This window comes from Plecotus auritus, assembly GCF_963455305.1.
Source record: "Plecotus auritus genome assembly, chromosome: 3".
In the NCBI taxonomy this organism is placed as follows: domain Eukaryota; kingdom Metazoa; phylum Chordata; class Mammalia; order Chiroptera; family Vespertilionidae; genus Plecotus; species Plecotus auritus.
The window spans coordinates 130732583-130748572 of record NC_137772.1 but is presented as its reverse complement, the minus strand read 5'-3'; the positions used below and the strand labels follow the sequence as shown (position 1 = coordinate 130748572).

At 43.1% G+C, this 15990-nt stretch overlaps 2 protein-coding genes across 22 annotated transcripts in view; one reads left to right on the top strand and one right to left on the bottom strand.

Moving 5' to 3' along the window:
• Nucleotides 1–4527, top strand: part of WNK1 (WNK lysine deficient protein kinase 1) — a 157837-nt gene extending 153310 nt beyond the window's left edge. For all 20 annotated transcript variants that reach the window (XM_080662275.1, XM_080662277.1, XM_080662276.1 and 17 more), the window contains 2 exons: nucleotides 730–917; nucleotides 1600–4527. In XM_080662275.1, the coding sequence (XP_080518401.1) occupies nucleotides 730–917; nucleotides 1600–1917 (506 nt within the window). In that variant the 3' untranslated portion in view covers nucleotides 1918–4527. The remainder of the gene's footprint in view (nucleotides 1–729; nucleotides 918–1599) is intronic.
• A 1201-nt stretch (nucleotides 4528–5728) lies between these two features.
• Nucleotides 5729–15990, bottom strand: part of RAD52 (RAD52 homolog, DNA repair protein) — a 46738-nt gene continuing 36476 nt past the window's right edge. The window contains exons 8-12 of one of the 2 annotated variants that reach the window (XM_080662265.1): nucleotides 11054–11250; nucleotides 10740–10885; nucleotides 9582–9665; nucleotides 6552–6758; nucleotides 5729–6218 (exon numbers count right to left, since the gene is read on the bottom strand). In XM_080662265.1, coding sequence (XP_080518391.1) covers nucleotides 6157–6218; nucleotides 6552–6758; nucleotides 9582–9665; nucleotides 10740–10885; nucleotides 11054–11250 — 696 coding nt within the window. In that variant the 3' untranslated portion in view covers nucleotides 5729–6156. The remainder of the gene's footprint in view (nucleotides 6219–6551; nucleotides 6759–9581; nucleotides 9666–10739; nucleotides 10886–11053; nucleotides 11251–15990) is intronic. The other variant, XM_080662266.1, reaches the window with a different exon arrangement.

Sequence of the window (15990 nt, the reverse complement as noted above, 5' to 3'; positions counted from 1 at the left end):
GGCTAAAGATTATGGCCGAGTCCACATGGTTTGGGAACCATGTCTTTTCCTGGGCCAAACACCTGTCTTTGCGTTTCTCTAACTCCTACTTGAACCCTGGCCCAGTGCTCCAGAAATCATCTTGTTTGCCCTGCATTCTGTAACACTCTAGAGCAACTAGCCCAGTGGTCGGCAAACTGCAGCTCGCAAGCCGCGGTTTGCCGCTCTGTTGACGAATGAGTTTGCCGACCACTGACCTAGACTCTCGATTCCAATAATTACAGGCTGTTGTTCCTTGTGATTAAGCCCCTATCCAGTGGTCGGCAAACTCGTTAGTCAACAGAGCGGCAAACCGAGGCTCGCGAGCTGCAGTTTGCTGACCACTGAACTAGCCTCACTGACCATCCCACTCTTCCCTCATCGATGCAATGCTGAAAACGTTTACTGGCAGTACGTTCAATACTATGTGAATGGGCTGAAAGAGGGCCCCGCCCTTTGTACCAACCATAGTCCTGAGTTCTTTAGCCTTCCTTACCTGCAGCTCCTGAAGAGAATCTGGTTTCATTGCCCTGTTAGGCAAAACATTTGGCTAAATAAGGCCTTGGAATCTTCCTTTCTTGCATGGCTTCCCAATCCATCCTCCCCATTCTGTGGCTTGCCATTCATCATTCTGTGAAGCTTTTCCTGTTCATTAAATTATAATCCAAACACCATGTAATGGTTATATTCTGTTGCTTCTTCTAACTCTAGGGACCAGCAGCACAAACACTGTTGGGGGAACAGTGAACAGCCAAGCTGCCCAAGCGCAGCCTCCTGCCATGACCTCCAGCAGGAAGGGCACATTCACAGATGACCTGCACAAGTTGGTGGACAATTGGGCCCGAGATGCCATGAATCTTTCAGGCAGGAGAGGAAGCAAAGGACATATGAATTACGAGGTAAGTTTTCCCTTTTTGCCATTTTCCTACTCTGTTCATGTCACTTAGCACATCTGAGACCATGCTTAACATTTCAGGCAGTGATCTACTTCAGTGGCTCATTAATTTTAACACTTTTTTAAAATACGGTTTTATTGATTTCAGAGAGAAGGGAGAGAGATAGAAGTATCAATGATGAGAGAGAATCATTGATCGGCTGCCTTCTGCACGCCCTCTACTGAGGATTGAGCCCGCAACCCTGGCATATGCCCTGTCCGGGAATCGAACCGTCAGCTCCTAGTCCATGGGTTGACGCTCAACCACTGCGCCACACCAGCCAGGCAATTTAAATACTTTTAGAAAAACAAGACAAAAATCACCCAGGTACCCTTTTATTTTTACTTCCCTGAATCCTTTACTCCCTATTGGTCAACTCCGTTTTTTCTTCCCTTTCCTTTATTACCCTGAACTGCATGCCCACCATCATACACAGACAGACAGACACACACACACCCCACCACCCAGTTCCAGTCGGAATGGTTATTCTCACTGGTTAGGTAAGTGTGAAGAGCCAATAATAATTATTATGAAAGGTTTTATAAGATTAGAACAGCCCCAGTTGTAAAATATTTTAGCATTCCCATTTCGCACTCATGCATGTTATGCCCACACCACACTTTACAATGAGTTGTTTTGTTTTCAGGGCCCTGGAATGGCAAGGAAGTTCTCAGCACCTGGTCAGCTGTGCATCTCCATGACCTCAAACCTGGGTGGCCCTGCCCCCATCTCCGCAGCATCAGCTACCTCTCTAGGTCACTTCACCAAGGCTATGTGCCCCCCACAGCAGTACAGTTTTCCAGCTCCTCCCTTTGGCACTCAATGGAGTGGGACGGGTGGCCCTGCACCACAGCCACTTGGGCAGTTCCAGCCTGTGGGAACTGCCTCCTTACAGAATTTCAACATCAGCAATTTGCAGAAATCCATCAGCAACCCCCCAGGTTCCAACCTGCGGACCACTTAGACCTAGAGACATTAGCTGAGTAGATTTGGGGACAGGAAAGAGTGCTGAGTGATTGGGGGCGGAGGGGTTAGTAGCCTATATACTAACTACTAGTGCTGCATTTAACTGATTATTTCTTGCCAGAAAAGGAATGTTTTTAATACTGCTTAGAGCCCTCAAAATGGAGAGTCTTCCTCCCCTTCACCATTAATTGGAGTGGGACAAGAAGGAACGAGCAGCTTTCTTGTGGGGTAGCTTCAACGTGTGCTTTCCTGTTTACCTGTACCCAATAGTGAGGGCTAGGAAAGAGAAGGGCTTTTATCAGGAAGCTATTCGAGTGCTCAAGGGAAAACCAAACCCCATCTGTATTTTTAAGTGGGTGTAGCTCTTAATTTTGGTACCCACCCCAAGTCCCTCATTCCCTCAAGAATCTAAGCCACAAGACAAAAGTATTGGGTTCTTTCTTACCCTGTCCCCCCACCCACCCCCACTCTTTTCCCCTTTCCTTTTTTTCTCTCTTTAGAACCCAGTGAAAAACACCAGAAGACTGAGGTTTCAGCCCTTTCTTATGATAGGTCATTAGGGCTTTAAGCAAACAATATTAGCAGCTTTGACTGCAGCACTAGCAATTAGGAAAAAAAGTTCCCTGCGGACATGTAACTTTGCCATCAGTTTTGATGTGGAAACACTGTGATATATAAATGTTGTTGGACAACAGTAGTTTTAAGATGAAAATATGAAAGGTTTAAAAGGTTGAAAAAAAAGCTAGCTCTGTCCTTTACTTATTGAGACACTTTAACTTTTTCCTTTGTATTTCCATTGTATTAGATAAATAAATGTGAATGTAAAATTGTATAAATTACTTACTTGAATACTTCTGTTCTCCCAGTATTGCTTGCTGGATATTTTAGTGCCTTGGACTTCTATTGCTTTTGCCATTAGCATCAACTTCTCATCAGACCCCAGATCAGCAAAGGGCATGTGGGAGGAAATCTAAGGCCCAGGTGACCCCAGCAGTGGGTCATGCCAAAGGGAAATTGAGTGTTCTTGTCATTTAACAATTTTGTCTAGAGCAGGTGTGAGATGAGCAGGGTGAGAAGTTAAGTTGACATCAGTGCTTGAAAGCAGAAAGTTCTGTTTCAGGAATAGTGAGAAGGGGTGCTGTAATAAAATTGGGCAATTTAAAAGATTAAAGGAGGCGTGGGACAAGTGAAAGAAAACGACAAAGGTATGGGAGAACAAACTTGTTTGAAGATATGTGATGCCTACCAATGGATGCCATAGCCTTACTCATTGAGCTGGGCTTGAACAGACCTAGAACAAATGGCTGAACATGGGAAGCGAGAGGGGGTTGGTTTTGAAGTTGGGAAACGTGATAGTGAAAAGTGTCACAGGTGGAGAAAGTTGCTCTAAGAAAAACCGTTTGGATTGCTTTCCTCTTGTTGCAAATGTACCAGGCATTTCTCAGCTTGGAGTGTTGTATTTTTGTGGAAAGTGGAACCACATCTGAAGTTAAGCATTATAGGAAAGAATCATATTCTTCCTGTTTTTCTATGTCCAAATGGTTGCAGGATCATAATCGGTTGTGCCACCTTTATTTCTGCAATTACAACTGATATTCTCACATTTCATTTTAACAAATATTCTCCTTAAGTAATAACTGCAACCAACCAGTGTTATTTAGTGATATGCCTAGTTATAATGGGCAGTTCTATTATTTTCAGAGCTTTCAGGAAATACTCTCCTAATTGGCTGAGGGTCTCTATTATCTCTGAAGATGGGGGGAAAGCTAGGACTCATAATTTTTTGGGTGCTTCTTGTCTTGACTCTTGAGTTGGGAAATTGACATATTTCCAACCTCTTACCCACCTCAATGGCACATCCCAGGAATCACCACAATAGGAACAGCCTCGTTGGCTCTCCTATCCTGTTGTCCCTTCGTGGGCCCTGTTTCTTTACAATAGCCTGGGCCACGATGATGCAAATGAAAGCTGAAGGTTTTAGGAAGGTAGAAATGAAAAGGGCCGAGGTTCCAAGCCCTCCTTCGAAATTGTTTACTTATTCATTCTCTGCTTATAATTCTTGGGGAGATGGTAAGAGTAAGGAATAGAACAAAGAAGGTGGCCAAAATAATGAGAATTGGACCACCTAAGACAAATGAAACAATACTTTTTACTAGAGAAACAAGCAAGCCAAATGCAGCACATTGTTTGTTATTTTGGTTCAATAATTTTGAGATCTCTTCATTCACAAAAAAGAAAGAACTGGTTTTATTTACTGTTTTTTTTTTCCTTCCTGTGGATGAAATAACTGAAGCCTAGAGGAATCAACTAGCTACTGAAATGTTTAAATTATTTTTGTGTTAATAGTACACTTTGAGTATCTTTTTCCACATTAAAAAAATCTTTCTGAATTATAAATGTTTTCCTTACATTATTTAACAATGTATACTGTTTAAAAAAAATGAATAAACAATTCAAACCTTGGGTTTCTCCGCAGCCGTTAATTGTACATTTTGCACTAACTCTGGGTGTTGCGCTTCTTGTAAGATTGCGCTTTGTGCTTCAGTTTGTAACCTTTGTAGACTTATTTAATGAAACCATTCAAATAAACCAAACTTGCTTTTGATGAGTTGTGGGGTTTCATTCCCAGCCAATTCATTTTTCATGATTTCATTAGCTGTTGTGTGCAATTTATAACTGGATTCCTAACTTTAGTTCTGACCTGAACTATGGTTATGCTGCAGACAAAGATGATATTTATTCTGAAGATGATAAGGATATCAAAATCAAAAGATGGCTATATCACCAAATCTGCACAATAGGTGAGGTAAAAGAGAAATCAGCCCTACCCGGTTTGGCTCAGTGGATAGAGCGTTGGCCTGTGAACTGAAGGGTCCCGGGTTCAATTCTGGTCAAAGGCACATACCTCAGTTCCAGGCTTCTTTCTGGCCTGGGCCCTGGTTGGGGCTCATGCAGGAGGCAACCAATTGATGTGTTTCTCTCACATCAATATTTCTCTTTCCCTTTCTCTTCCACTCTAGCTAAAAAGCAATGGAAAATTATCTTCAGGTAAGGATTAAAAAAAGAGACAGACAGAAATCAGGGTAAGCCACTGCCTCTTCATCTTCCCATGAAATAGAAATGGATTACTGCCTTCTGTTCTTTAAGTGTTTCTTGCCTCAGGTTTCCAGCTTCCCACAGATGAATGTTACTCAAAAAAATAAAAGCCACTGCTTCAAGTTTAGATTACTAGTAAAAGGTACAGCCCAAAATGCACCTTAAAAAGTAAACGCAAACTCAGTATTTGAGGGAAAAATTTGTGAAACATCTACTAAGCACTATGGAAAAACAATTTATGTTAGACGGGTTTATCACACATCTGAATGGGGAACTATATACAGCAACTTCTTTTCAGAGCTTTCAGGAAATACTCTCCTAATTGGCTAACTGGGGGTCTCTAAAGGTTTAAAAGGTTGAAAAAAAACATGAAGATCACAGCCTGGACTCTGATGCACAGGAATCAAACACCACTCCACGTTTTGTTCTAAGCGTGACGCACAGTCCTTGTGTGAGCAACACTGGAACTTGATGCCCTAACGTGAAAGAAGGCAGAGACACCCAGTAATGTAAAGTAGGTCGTTGTTAAAAGTTGGTGCTTGGTAGTATGGCTTATGTTACTTTCAGCCATTGGTGATTCCTAAAAGTTCTGTATTTATTAACATAATAGTTAGGAATAAATAATGAGTATCAAGTGCCCAAGAAAAGGTATTTTATCTACCCAAAGCCTACTCAATGTGCAACAAGCTTTTTTTTTTTTTTGCTTTTTTTTTTAATATATATTTTATTGATTTTTTACAGAGAGGGAGGGAGAGGGAGAGGGAGTTAGAAACATCGATGAGAGAGAAACATCAATCAGCTGCCTCCTGCATACCTCCTACTGGGGATGTGCCCGTAACCAAGGTACATGCCCTTGACCGGAATCGAACCTGGGACCCTTGAGTCTGCAGGCCGATGCTCTATCCACTGAGCCAAACCGGTTAGGGCTGCAACAAGCTTTTTTAAAGTACTTGTTTTCCAGCTGCTCAGCTTTATCTGCAGTAGGCTCCAGTAGTCAAATCCTCTGGAAAAGTTCAGAAGGAAGCAAAGTAAATCCTGGGAAATAAAGCCCATTCCCTAGGAATAATGAACAATGTCATGGCCAAAAAGCAGTTTTCTCAAGTCCCTCTGTGAGAGTCTGGTGAGGTAACCTGAGCCTCTGTTAAGATGGATCCAATTTCCTTTTCTTCAACTCCTGGTTCTTTCTGTAGGAATCACAGTTTCCTATGCAAGAGAAAGCTGTTAAAATATAGTTGCCATGATTTTCAAATGAACTCAGTAATTTCTGAATTAGTTAATGATCCTAAAAACCTAAGAATGAAAATTGTTCTGAAGACATCCCTCTGTTAATTCTAGACCAAATTGTAGTAATCATGACGGGCCCACTTTTCATAGGAAAAGCTCCTAATACAGTCATGCCTAAGCTTCCCACTAGGACCCCAAAGCACAAGTTCTGGCTCTCAAACCAATTATCTTCTATTTTCTGCTATTCCACCTTTAAAATTCATAGAACTAAACCCAGGTTCTCCAATATCTGTTCCTAAAACACTTTGCTACCTATTATGTGCTGGTTAACGTTGGGAGTTTGGAGGTGCAATTTTGCTTGTGGATTCTGGTGGCAAAGGCTTTGCGGGGTCCGGCTCCGGGTCACCATCTGGTTCTTCAGGACTGGTGTGGCAGCAGTCTGGTGTGATTCTGGTCTAGACAAGGGCTTAACACCACTGTCCCCTACATCTGGAGCCATATCCCATATTTCAAAACTGTCTGCAAAGACAGAGATCACAGGAAAATGTATCAACAAAGAAGGAGCCGAAACCGGTTTGGCTCAGTGGATAGAGCGTCGGCCTGCGGATTGAGGGTTCCCAGGTTCGATTCCGGTCAAGGACATGTACCTTGGTTGCGGGCACATCCCCAGTGGGAGGTGTGCAGGAGGCAGCTGATCGATGTTTCTCTCTATCACTCTCCCTTCCTCTCTCTAAAATATCAAAATATATTTAAAAAAAAAAAGAAGAAGAAGAAGGAAGTGTTCTCACAGTACAGGAAAAGCAGGTCATAAGAAATCACATGCTATCATAGAAAAACAATCTATGATAGTTTATAGATTCTCTATCCCCAACTCCTAAAAGTACATTGGAGCTTCTGTTAGGACAGTAGGGAGCTAAATCTGTGCTACCAGTCAGAACTGCTATCAGCTACTCTGGGTCCTCTTTCTCCTAAAACTTCATGGGTCTATAAAGCAGAAGGGATTTTTATACCTTTTTGGTTTTTTTAAATCCTCACCTGAGGATATTTTTCCCATTGATTTCCAGAGAGAGTAGAAGGGAGAGAGGAGGGGAGAGAGAAACATCTATGTGAGAGAGATACATTGATTGGTTGCCTCCCATACGTGCCTCTATCAGAGCTGGGGAACCTGCAACCGTGGTAATGTACCATTGACCAGGAAGCAAACCCCCGACCCTTCAGTCAGAGGGCCGATGCTCCAACCACTAAGCCAAACCAACCAGGGCTTTTATGCCTATTTTTTTTTAATAAATCTTTATTGTTCAGATTATTACAATTGTTCCTCTTTTTTCCCCCCATAGCTCCCCTCCACCCAGTTACCACCCCACCCTCTGCCCTTACTGCCCACACTGTCCTCATCCATAGGTGTACGATTTTTGTCCAGTCTCTTCCTGCACCCCCCACACCCCTTTCCCCCTGAGAATTGTCAGTCCACTCCCTTTCTATGCCCCTGATTCTATTATATTCACCAGTTTATTCTGTTCATCAGATTTTTTATTCACTTGATTTTTAGATTCACTTGTTGATAGATATGTATTTGTTGTTCATAATTTTTATCTTTACCTTTTTCTTCTTCTTCCTCTTCTTAAAGAATACCTTTCAGCATTTCATATAATACTGGTTTGGCGGTGATGAACTCCTTTAGCTTTTTCTTATCTGTGAAGCTCTATCTGCCCTTCAATTCTGAATGACAGCTTTGCTGGGTAGAGTAATCTTGGTTGTAGGTTCTTGCTATTCATCACTTTGAATATTTCTTGCCACTCCCATCTGGCCTGCATAGTTTCTGTTGAGAAATCAGCTGACAGTCGTATGGGTGCTCCCTTGTAGGTAACTATTTTTTCTCTTGCTGCTTTTAATATTCTCTCTTTGTCTTTTACTCTTGGCATTTTAATTATGATGTGTGTTGGTGTGGTCCTCTTTGGATTCCTTTTGTTTGGGGTTCTCTGCACTTCTTGGACTTGTAAGTCTATTTCTTTCACTGGGTGGGGGAAGTTTTCAGTCATTATTTCTTCAAATAGGTTTTAAGTATCTTGCTCTCTCTCTTCTTCTGGCACCACCATAATTTGGATGTTGGTACGCTTGAAGTTGTCCCAGAGGCTCCTTACACTATCTTCATATTTTTGGATTCTTTTTGCTTTTCTGGTTGGGTGTTTTTTGCTTCTTTGTATTTCAAATCTTTGACTTGATACTTGCAATCCTCTTGTCTGCTGTTGGATCTCTGTATATTATTTTTTATTTCAGTCAGAGTATGCTTAATTTTTAGTTGGTCCTTTTTCATATCCTCGAGGGTCTCGCTAAATTTATCGGCCTTTTCTAGAAAATTCTTGAAAAATCTTATAACCGTGGTTTTGAACTCTATATCCAGTCGTTTGCTTTCCTCCATTTCTTTCATTTGTGACCTGTTTCTTTGTCTCCGCATTTTTGCTGCTTCCCTGAGTTGATAGAGTGGCTTTGTGTGCTAGGTGTCCTATAGGGCCCAATGGCTCAGCCTCCCCAGTTACCTGAGGTGGACACTCTTGGTGCACCCCTTTGTGGGCTGTGTGCAGAGTCTTGTAGTAGGTAAGCCTTGATTGTTGTTGGTATCACTGGGAGGAATTGACCTCCAGGCCAATTGGCTGTGAGGATCAGCTGTGTCTACACTGGGAGAACTTCTGTGCTGAAGACACCCTTATGAGACAAGACTTGCAAAAGCCTCTGTGCTCAGCTTGAATGGGGTGGAGTCTCAGGGTGGAGCAGACAGCATTGGTTTCCTGTCAGTCCTGCCCTAAGAGGCCCCTGTGTCTCAGTGTCCCACGGTAATCGCTGCAAGCACCTCTGACAGAAAGCTGCCCTCGAGTTTCGCCTGCTGCCAGACAGTCCATTTTCTCCCCAAATGAGTCTGGGTCCCCAGAGTCTCACCCAGAACTGGAATTCAGAGCAGTCAGGAGCTTTTGTCTCCCTCCCAATTTAGAAAGCCAGCCACGTACTCAGTTGTCAGCCCTCTCCACGAGTGCCTCCGTACCTCTGCCTTCCGCAGCTCCTGTGAGTCTCAGTGTGCTTTTCTCTTTCCTTCTAGTTGTAGAATTTCCACTCAGCCAGCCTTCCTGTGGTTCTGGATGATGTCCGTTTTGTCTTTTAGTTGTAGTTTTGAAATTGTTGTGTGAGGCAGCAGTTTAGGTGTTTACCTATGCCGCCATCTTGGTTTCTCCTCTTTATGCCTCTTTAAAAATGCATTTCTAACTACCCAAGGTATCCAATACAGTAACTTACAAGCAATTCATAGGTATTTCCTGATTAATACTTAGCATCCCTTTAGCACCTACTGACCTGCAGGGAAGTCTTTCTCGGTGAGTGGTTCTGCTCCATCAGTTTTGGGAGAGCTGTGATTCAAAGGAGGCACCAGTGGCTCTGCTACACAGAGAGAGACCGCAGAACTCAATTGTGAGAAGGTGCAGCCTCAGAAGTGCAAAGCACCTAGAGTTACACTGGTTCATAGCACAGCCAATAGCAGAATTCAAGATTCCTGAGTCCCAGCCCACCTATAGATCTATATGAGGTTTAAAATTGCCTTTTCCCCCTACCAAATTGGGGAGAAACAGTTTATTTCTCCTTTAGGGGCATAAATAGAAGGGTTATTAGAAGACATCTGGCCAAGTTTTTACTTTTTAAAGCTGTAACCTTTGTTCCAAGAAATTCTTAAGTAGAGATTCAATATAGAGAAACCAATATAATCAATGACTATCTGAATATAGGGGCAGGGGAAAGGCCTGGAGAACTCTCCTCCACCACTCACCCTCAGGGACTTCTGCAATGGTTTGGAAGCTAAAGATCTAGAATAATTCTTATTAAGAACATACGAGCCCAGTAAGTTGATGTTTTTTTCCCCTCTACATTAATTTCAGCCTCAGTGCTGAGGGGAATATTAATGAAAGCAAGTCCTCTATAGACTTCATAATTCTTAGGGAGAAGCTGAGCAAAAATCCCACTGATCTGGGATTAGCCTTTCTGTTTCTACTCTCTGGGAAAGACTCCAAAATAACCTCTATATACTACTCCCACTGCATCTGAACTCTGAAATAAACAAGTTCATAGATAAGTAATTACCAGGAGCCCCCATTACCTTCAAATGCAAATCTTCCTTATATTCAAAATCAGCTCAGAAAGGCTTTGTAATGCAGAGGCAGTCAAAGTAACTGGAGCAAAAAACCCTCTGTACCGAGAAATTTCTAGTTCCGGATTTTGTCAAGGCCCATTCCTTGTCTCCCTCCCACCCCCAAAAGATTAGTGTCTTTAGAAATGGGGAAAATACACAGCAGGATTTCACTCTTAATTTTTTTTGACTCATCTATCCTGTGTGTAACTGGAGCTCTGGTTTGGACCTAACCATACTGTGCTGGCAGAGGATCAGGGTACTCAGACCACAAGCCTTCCCTGGGGTACTGAGTACATCTCCCTGGGGCTTCTGCTCCCAGCCTTCTCACGAACCCGGATTTTTCTTTTCAATGGATGGAGCAGTTAGCTGAACTCGCTGCTGTTTCTCCATTTGCTCCCGGAACTGCTGCTGCAGCTGTTTTTGCCGGAGCTTGCGCTGGAAAGTGGCATCACTCTCCGCAGCAGAGGATGCCAGGCTTCTGCATTGGGAGCAACAAGGTGGGAGTGAGTTCCTGAGTTACCTGAACAAACAATATACAGTTCTGAGGGGCAAACAAACCAACTTGCTGGCTCTGAAGGTAGAGATGGAGATAACTTAGACTACATGAGAAGGCCGAAGAGGAAAGGTGGGAACTTGGGCCCTGTACCTGGATCTGCTGTCCTTATCCCCCTGCATCATAATGTGGGGATCATCTGGGAGGCTCGGTCTGCAAGGAGAGGTTGCCTCCTGTGGTTTTGTGGGTCCCAGAGCCATGTTCTGTCGGCAGCTGCTGTATCTCGCTTGTTCCACAAATGGTTCAAAATCTTGTCTCTTTGCTTTAGTTAAATCCACTTCAAGAGGCAACTAATGAAGGAAGAAAAAGGGTGGATAACTTCCTCCAACTGCTCTTCCCCTTCCTTCCTTTCCCTGCCTTAAAAGATCTAGATTCCTAGAAAACAGCATGACAATCCTCTATTCATCATGCCTTCCAGGTCCTGAGAAGCTCAGACAAAAGATCCAACACTTCAAGTAATATTTCTAATTACATGAGGAGTAAACAATTTCACTTTCTACTTTGGGTATACTGGTCAGTATTAATAAATTTGATAAAAAGAAATCTTATTTTAGGTTTGATTTAGGCAAATGGTCTGTAAAATCTAATTTGAATCTTTCCTTGACAACTGAATCTGTCTGGTGCTGTCTACTTTTTTCTCTCCCCCCGCCTCTTTTTTTTTTAATGGAAATGATCACACAGTCTTTGTGGAAGCCTACACCTTCTCTGCCCTTTCTGCCACAACTCCCCCCTGCAAATACAACACTCATCCCGGAGAAAGCCTTGGGTATGTCATGGGACCATTATGTGTCCTTCAAATGACAGGAAGAAGCAGCTTGAAAAGCCAAAAATAGGGAATCGCCCAGTTGGGGTTTCTAGATCTGACCAAATGAAAGAAGCAAACTGTATTTCATGGCACAGGGCAAACTGTTTGACTTCCCAGACATGAGCACTACAGAAACCCAGGCCATTCACTTGGGAAGAACTTCTCTCCCAATTCATAATATGGATACTGAAACAATAATTGAAAATGAGGGATTGAGTTGATAAAGATAACCTGAAAATGAAAATTACACTGAAATTTCTTATCTACATGGGAAAGTAAATGAATAGGTTAAAAAGGAATGACCTTATGCTACAACATTGGTTGAGAACATTATGCTAAGTAAAATAGCCAGTCACAAAAGGACAAATACATATGATTCAATTTACATGAGGCACATATAATAGTTAAAACCAGACAGACAAGAGAAGAAAAATGGCAGCTGAATAGGCAGAAGTGTTGCACACCTCCTCCTGCGGCCAGGCCAGAAAAGCAACTAAATCGGAGAACATTCCCCCAGAATTAACAGGTTAGACCAGGGGTGGGCAAACTTTTTGACTCGAGGGCCACAATGGGTTCTTAAACTGGACCGGAGGGCCGGAACAAAAGCATGGATGGAGTGTTTGTGTGAACTAATATAAATTCAAAGTAAACATCATTACATAAAAGGGTACGGTCTTTTTTTTTTTATTTCAATAGTTTTATTCATTTCAAACATTTTAACAAGAAGAATGTAAACACTAATTATTATAATTTGAAACTTCAAAAAATGTAGGAATCATAGCACAATAACATACCTTATATTGAAGATGGCAAAGGCAAAATAAAATTGCCTAACAAAGGAAAGGTACAAAAGCCTTTCAAATTAAACTTAAATATAATAAAATAATTTAAAACTAAAACAAATAGAAAAGAACAAAATGTGTAAACAGTAAATTAAACATTTTCTTTAGTGCAACTTCCAAATTATGCCCGGGACGTAGATGTAGATGGCAATGTAGACTGGATTGAAAGGTTTTTGGTCTTTAAAACATCAACTTCAGTGGGAACAGTGTTGTTGGTCTCCTTTTTAGCTAATGCTCTGATACTGTGCTCTCCAGGGGCGTGTCTCCCTACATCACCACAATAACGTGTCTACGCATTCCCAGGGTGATGTCGGGGGACGTGTCCGTGGGCATTACAAGGAGCCTCTGGAAGATTGAGAGGTTGTTCCTTCTACTGAATGGGCGGATATAAATCCGCCCACTCAGAAGAAGGAGCTGCGGCCGTGTTTCCTGACGTTGCCATGTTAACACTGCTGCTGGTGAAGGAGCGGAGGGGAGAGCAAGAGAACCCTCCGCTCTTTCGGCTCCTCGGGCCGGATAGAACAGCCGAACGGGCCGGATCCGGCCCGTGGGCCGTAGTTTGCCCATGGCTGGGTTAGACACATCTGAGGAGACCATTTTCAACAAGGAAGGGCAGAGGACACCTAAAGAATGCAACTTGCCAGCCATAACCCAAGTGGAACCACTAACATACCCCAGCAGTGTGTGGCACAGTACCTCCCGGCAGGCTCCCAGAATTCTGCAGTGAGCACTCGCCAGAGTGACCTCTGGCACCAGGCCTCCTCACCAGCCCGCCGGGACCCAGCATCCCAGGATCTGGCTCCAGGACCCCGCAGTGAGTACAAGCCAGGGAGAACCCTGTGCCCCACCCCTACACTGGGCCCCAGAACCGTGCTGCCAGTCTGATCTGGAGCCACCCAGTGCCCGCTCCACCCAGAGCCCCGGGACCTGCTGCCAGGTGACCTGGAGGAAGCCAGTGCACACCCCACTCCAAGCCACAGGAGAGCTCTGACTGTGCAACTCAAAGCAACCTGCGCCCGCTCCACCCTGGCTCCGGGACAGTCCTGCTGGGGCTACCTGGAGCAACCCAGTGCGTGCCTCACTCCGGGACACAGGAGAGCGCTGTTGGAGCAAACCAGAGCAATCCTGTGTGCCCAGCCAGGGGCCATAGGACTGTGCTACAAGTGTGCTGACAGAGGTATCTAGGGTGCCACCCTGCCATGGGTGCCGGGGCTGCAAAGCGAATTGCATGTCAGAGAGCGCTGGGTCCTCACAGGCAGTCGCACACCAGAGGAACTGTGCACATGCTCTCACCACCCGGAGCATCTGAAGCGCACAACTGAGGGACCAGATCTGTGGGAGAAGGGAATACAACTCAGAGCAGAGACAATAAAGGAAGAGACTCAAGGCAGACCCAGCCTCTGGGCTAACCATTTCCAGACCATTGGCCTGATTGGGTCTTCAACCTCTCAAACCCCAAGCAGGGTGCCCAGGACCAGAAGGAGACAGCAAAAATGGGGAAACAAAGAACGCTCCAAGGAAAGAAAAGGAACTAAATGACATGAAGGCAAGCAACATGTCAAAGAAAGAATTCAGAGTAAGGGTCATAAGGTTCCTAATGCGGCTGCAAGAAAAAATCAACTTATGTAAGAATCAAGAGGAAATGGAAATTGATATAGCTGCAATAAAAAACACACTGGAAGGTTTCAACCAGGGGTCCTCAAACTTTTTAAACGGGGGGCCAGTTCACTGTCCCTCAGACTGTTGGAGGGCTGGACTATAGTTTAAAAAAAAAACTATGAACAAATTCCTATGTGCACTGTGGGCCCGGGACGAGTCGGCTGCTAAGCAGGACAGGCAGTGGCACCCGGCGGGCGGGATAAATGTCCTCGGCGGGCAGCATGTGGCCCGTGGGCCGTAGTTTGAGGACCCCTGACAGTAGACTAGAAGGAGCAGAGGATTGAATCAGTGAGTTAGAAGACACGGTGAAAAACACACCCAATCTGAACAGCAATTGGAAAAAAAATTAAAAAGCAGGAGGAGAGCCTAAGGGAGCTTTGGGACAACATGAAACGAAGCAACATCCACATAATAGGGGTGCCAGAAGGAGAGGAAGTTGAGTAAGGAATAGAAAACCTATTTGAAGAAATAATGACAGAAAACTTCACTGACTTGGGGAAGAAAAAATTCACATAAGCAGAGTCCCAAATAAGATGAATCCAAAAAGACCCACACCAGGACACATAATTACAATGGCAAACATTAATGACAAAGAAAGAATCTTAAGGGCTGCAAGAGAGAGACAGAAAGTTACCTACAAGGGATCTCCCATTAGACTATCAAATGATTTCTCATCAGAAACACATCAGGCCAGAAGGGAATGAAATGGAGTATACAAAGTGATGCAAAGCAAAGGACTGATTCCAAGAATACTCTATCCAGAAAGGCTATCAATCAAACTTGAAGGTGAAATCAGGAGCTTTGCAGACAAAAAGAGCCTAAAGGAGTTTATCACCAATCCAGCAATGCAAGAAATACTAAAGGGATTTCTATAAAAAGAAGTAATAGAAAGGGAAGAAGGAACACAGGCATAAAGAATAAAAATGGCAACAAATAAGTACCTATCAATAATAACTTTAAACATAAATGGATTAAAGCTCCAATCAAAAGACACAGGGTGGCTGAATGGATAAGAAAACATGACCCATATATATGCTGTCTACAAGAGACCCAATTCAGAACAAAAGACACACAAACTGAAAGTGAGGGATGGAAAAAAAATTTTCATGAAATGAAAAAAAAAGGTTGGGCAGCAGCAATACTTATATCTGACAAAATAGACCTCAAAGTGAAGGCCATAACAAGATATAAGGAAGGCCACTTCATAATACTAAAGGGATCAATACAACAAGAGGATATAACTCTGGTAAACAGATATGCACCCTATACAGGAGCACCCAAATACATAAAAACACTTCTAGAAGACATCAAGGGAGAGATCAACAGCAATACAATTATAGTAGGGGACTATAATACCCCATTGACATCACTGGATAAATAGTCTCGAAAAAAAAAAAATCACCAAAGAAACAGCAATCCTAAATGACTCTCTAGGTCAGATGGAACTAATTAACATCTTTAGAACATTTCACCCGAAAGCAACAGAATATACATTCTTCTCAAGTGCACACGGGACAGTTTGAAAGATAGACCACATATTAGGACACAGGCTAAGTCTCTCCAAATTCAAGAAGATAGAAATCATATCAAGCATCTTCTCAGATCACAATGGCATAAAATTAGAAATCAACTACAATAAAAACAGTAAAAAAAAAAAATCAAACACTTGGGAGGGTAAATAGCATGCTATTAGACAATGATTTATTTACCAAAGAGATCAAAGA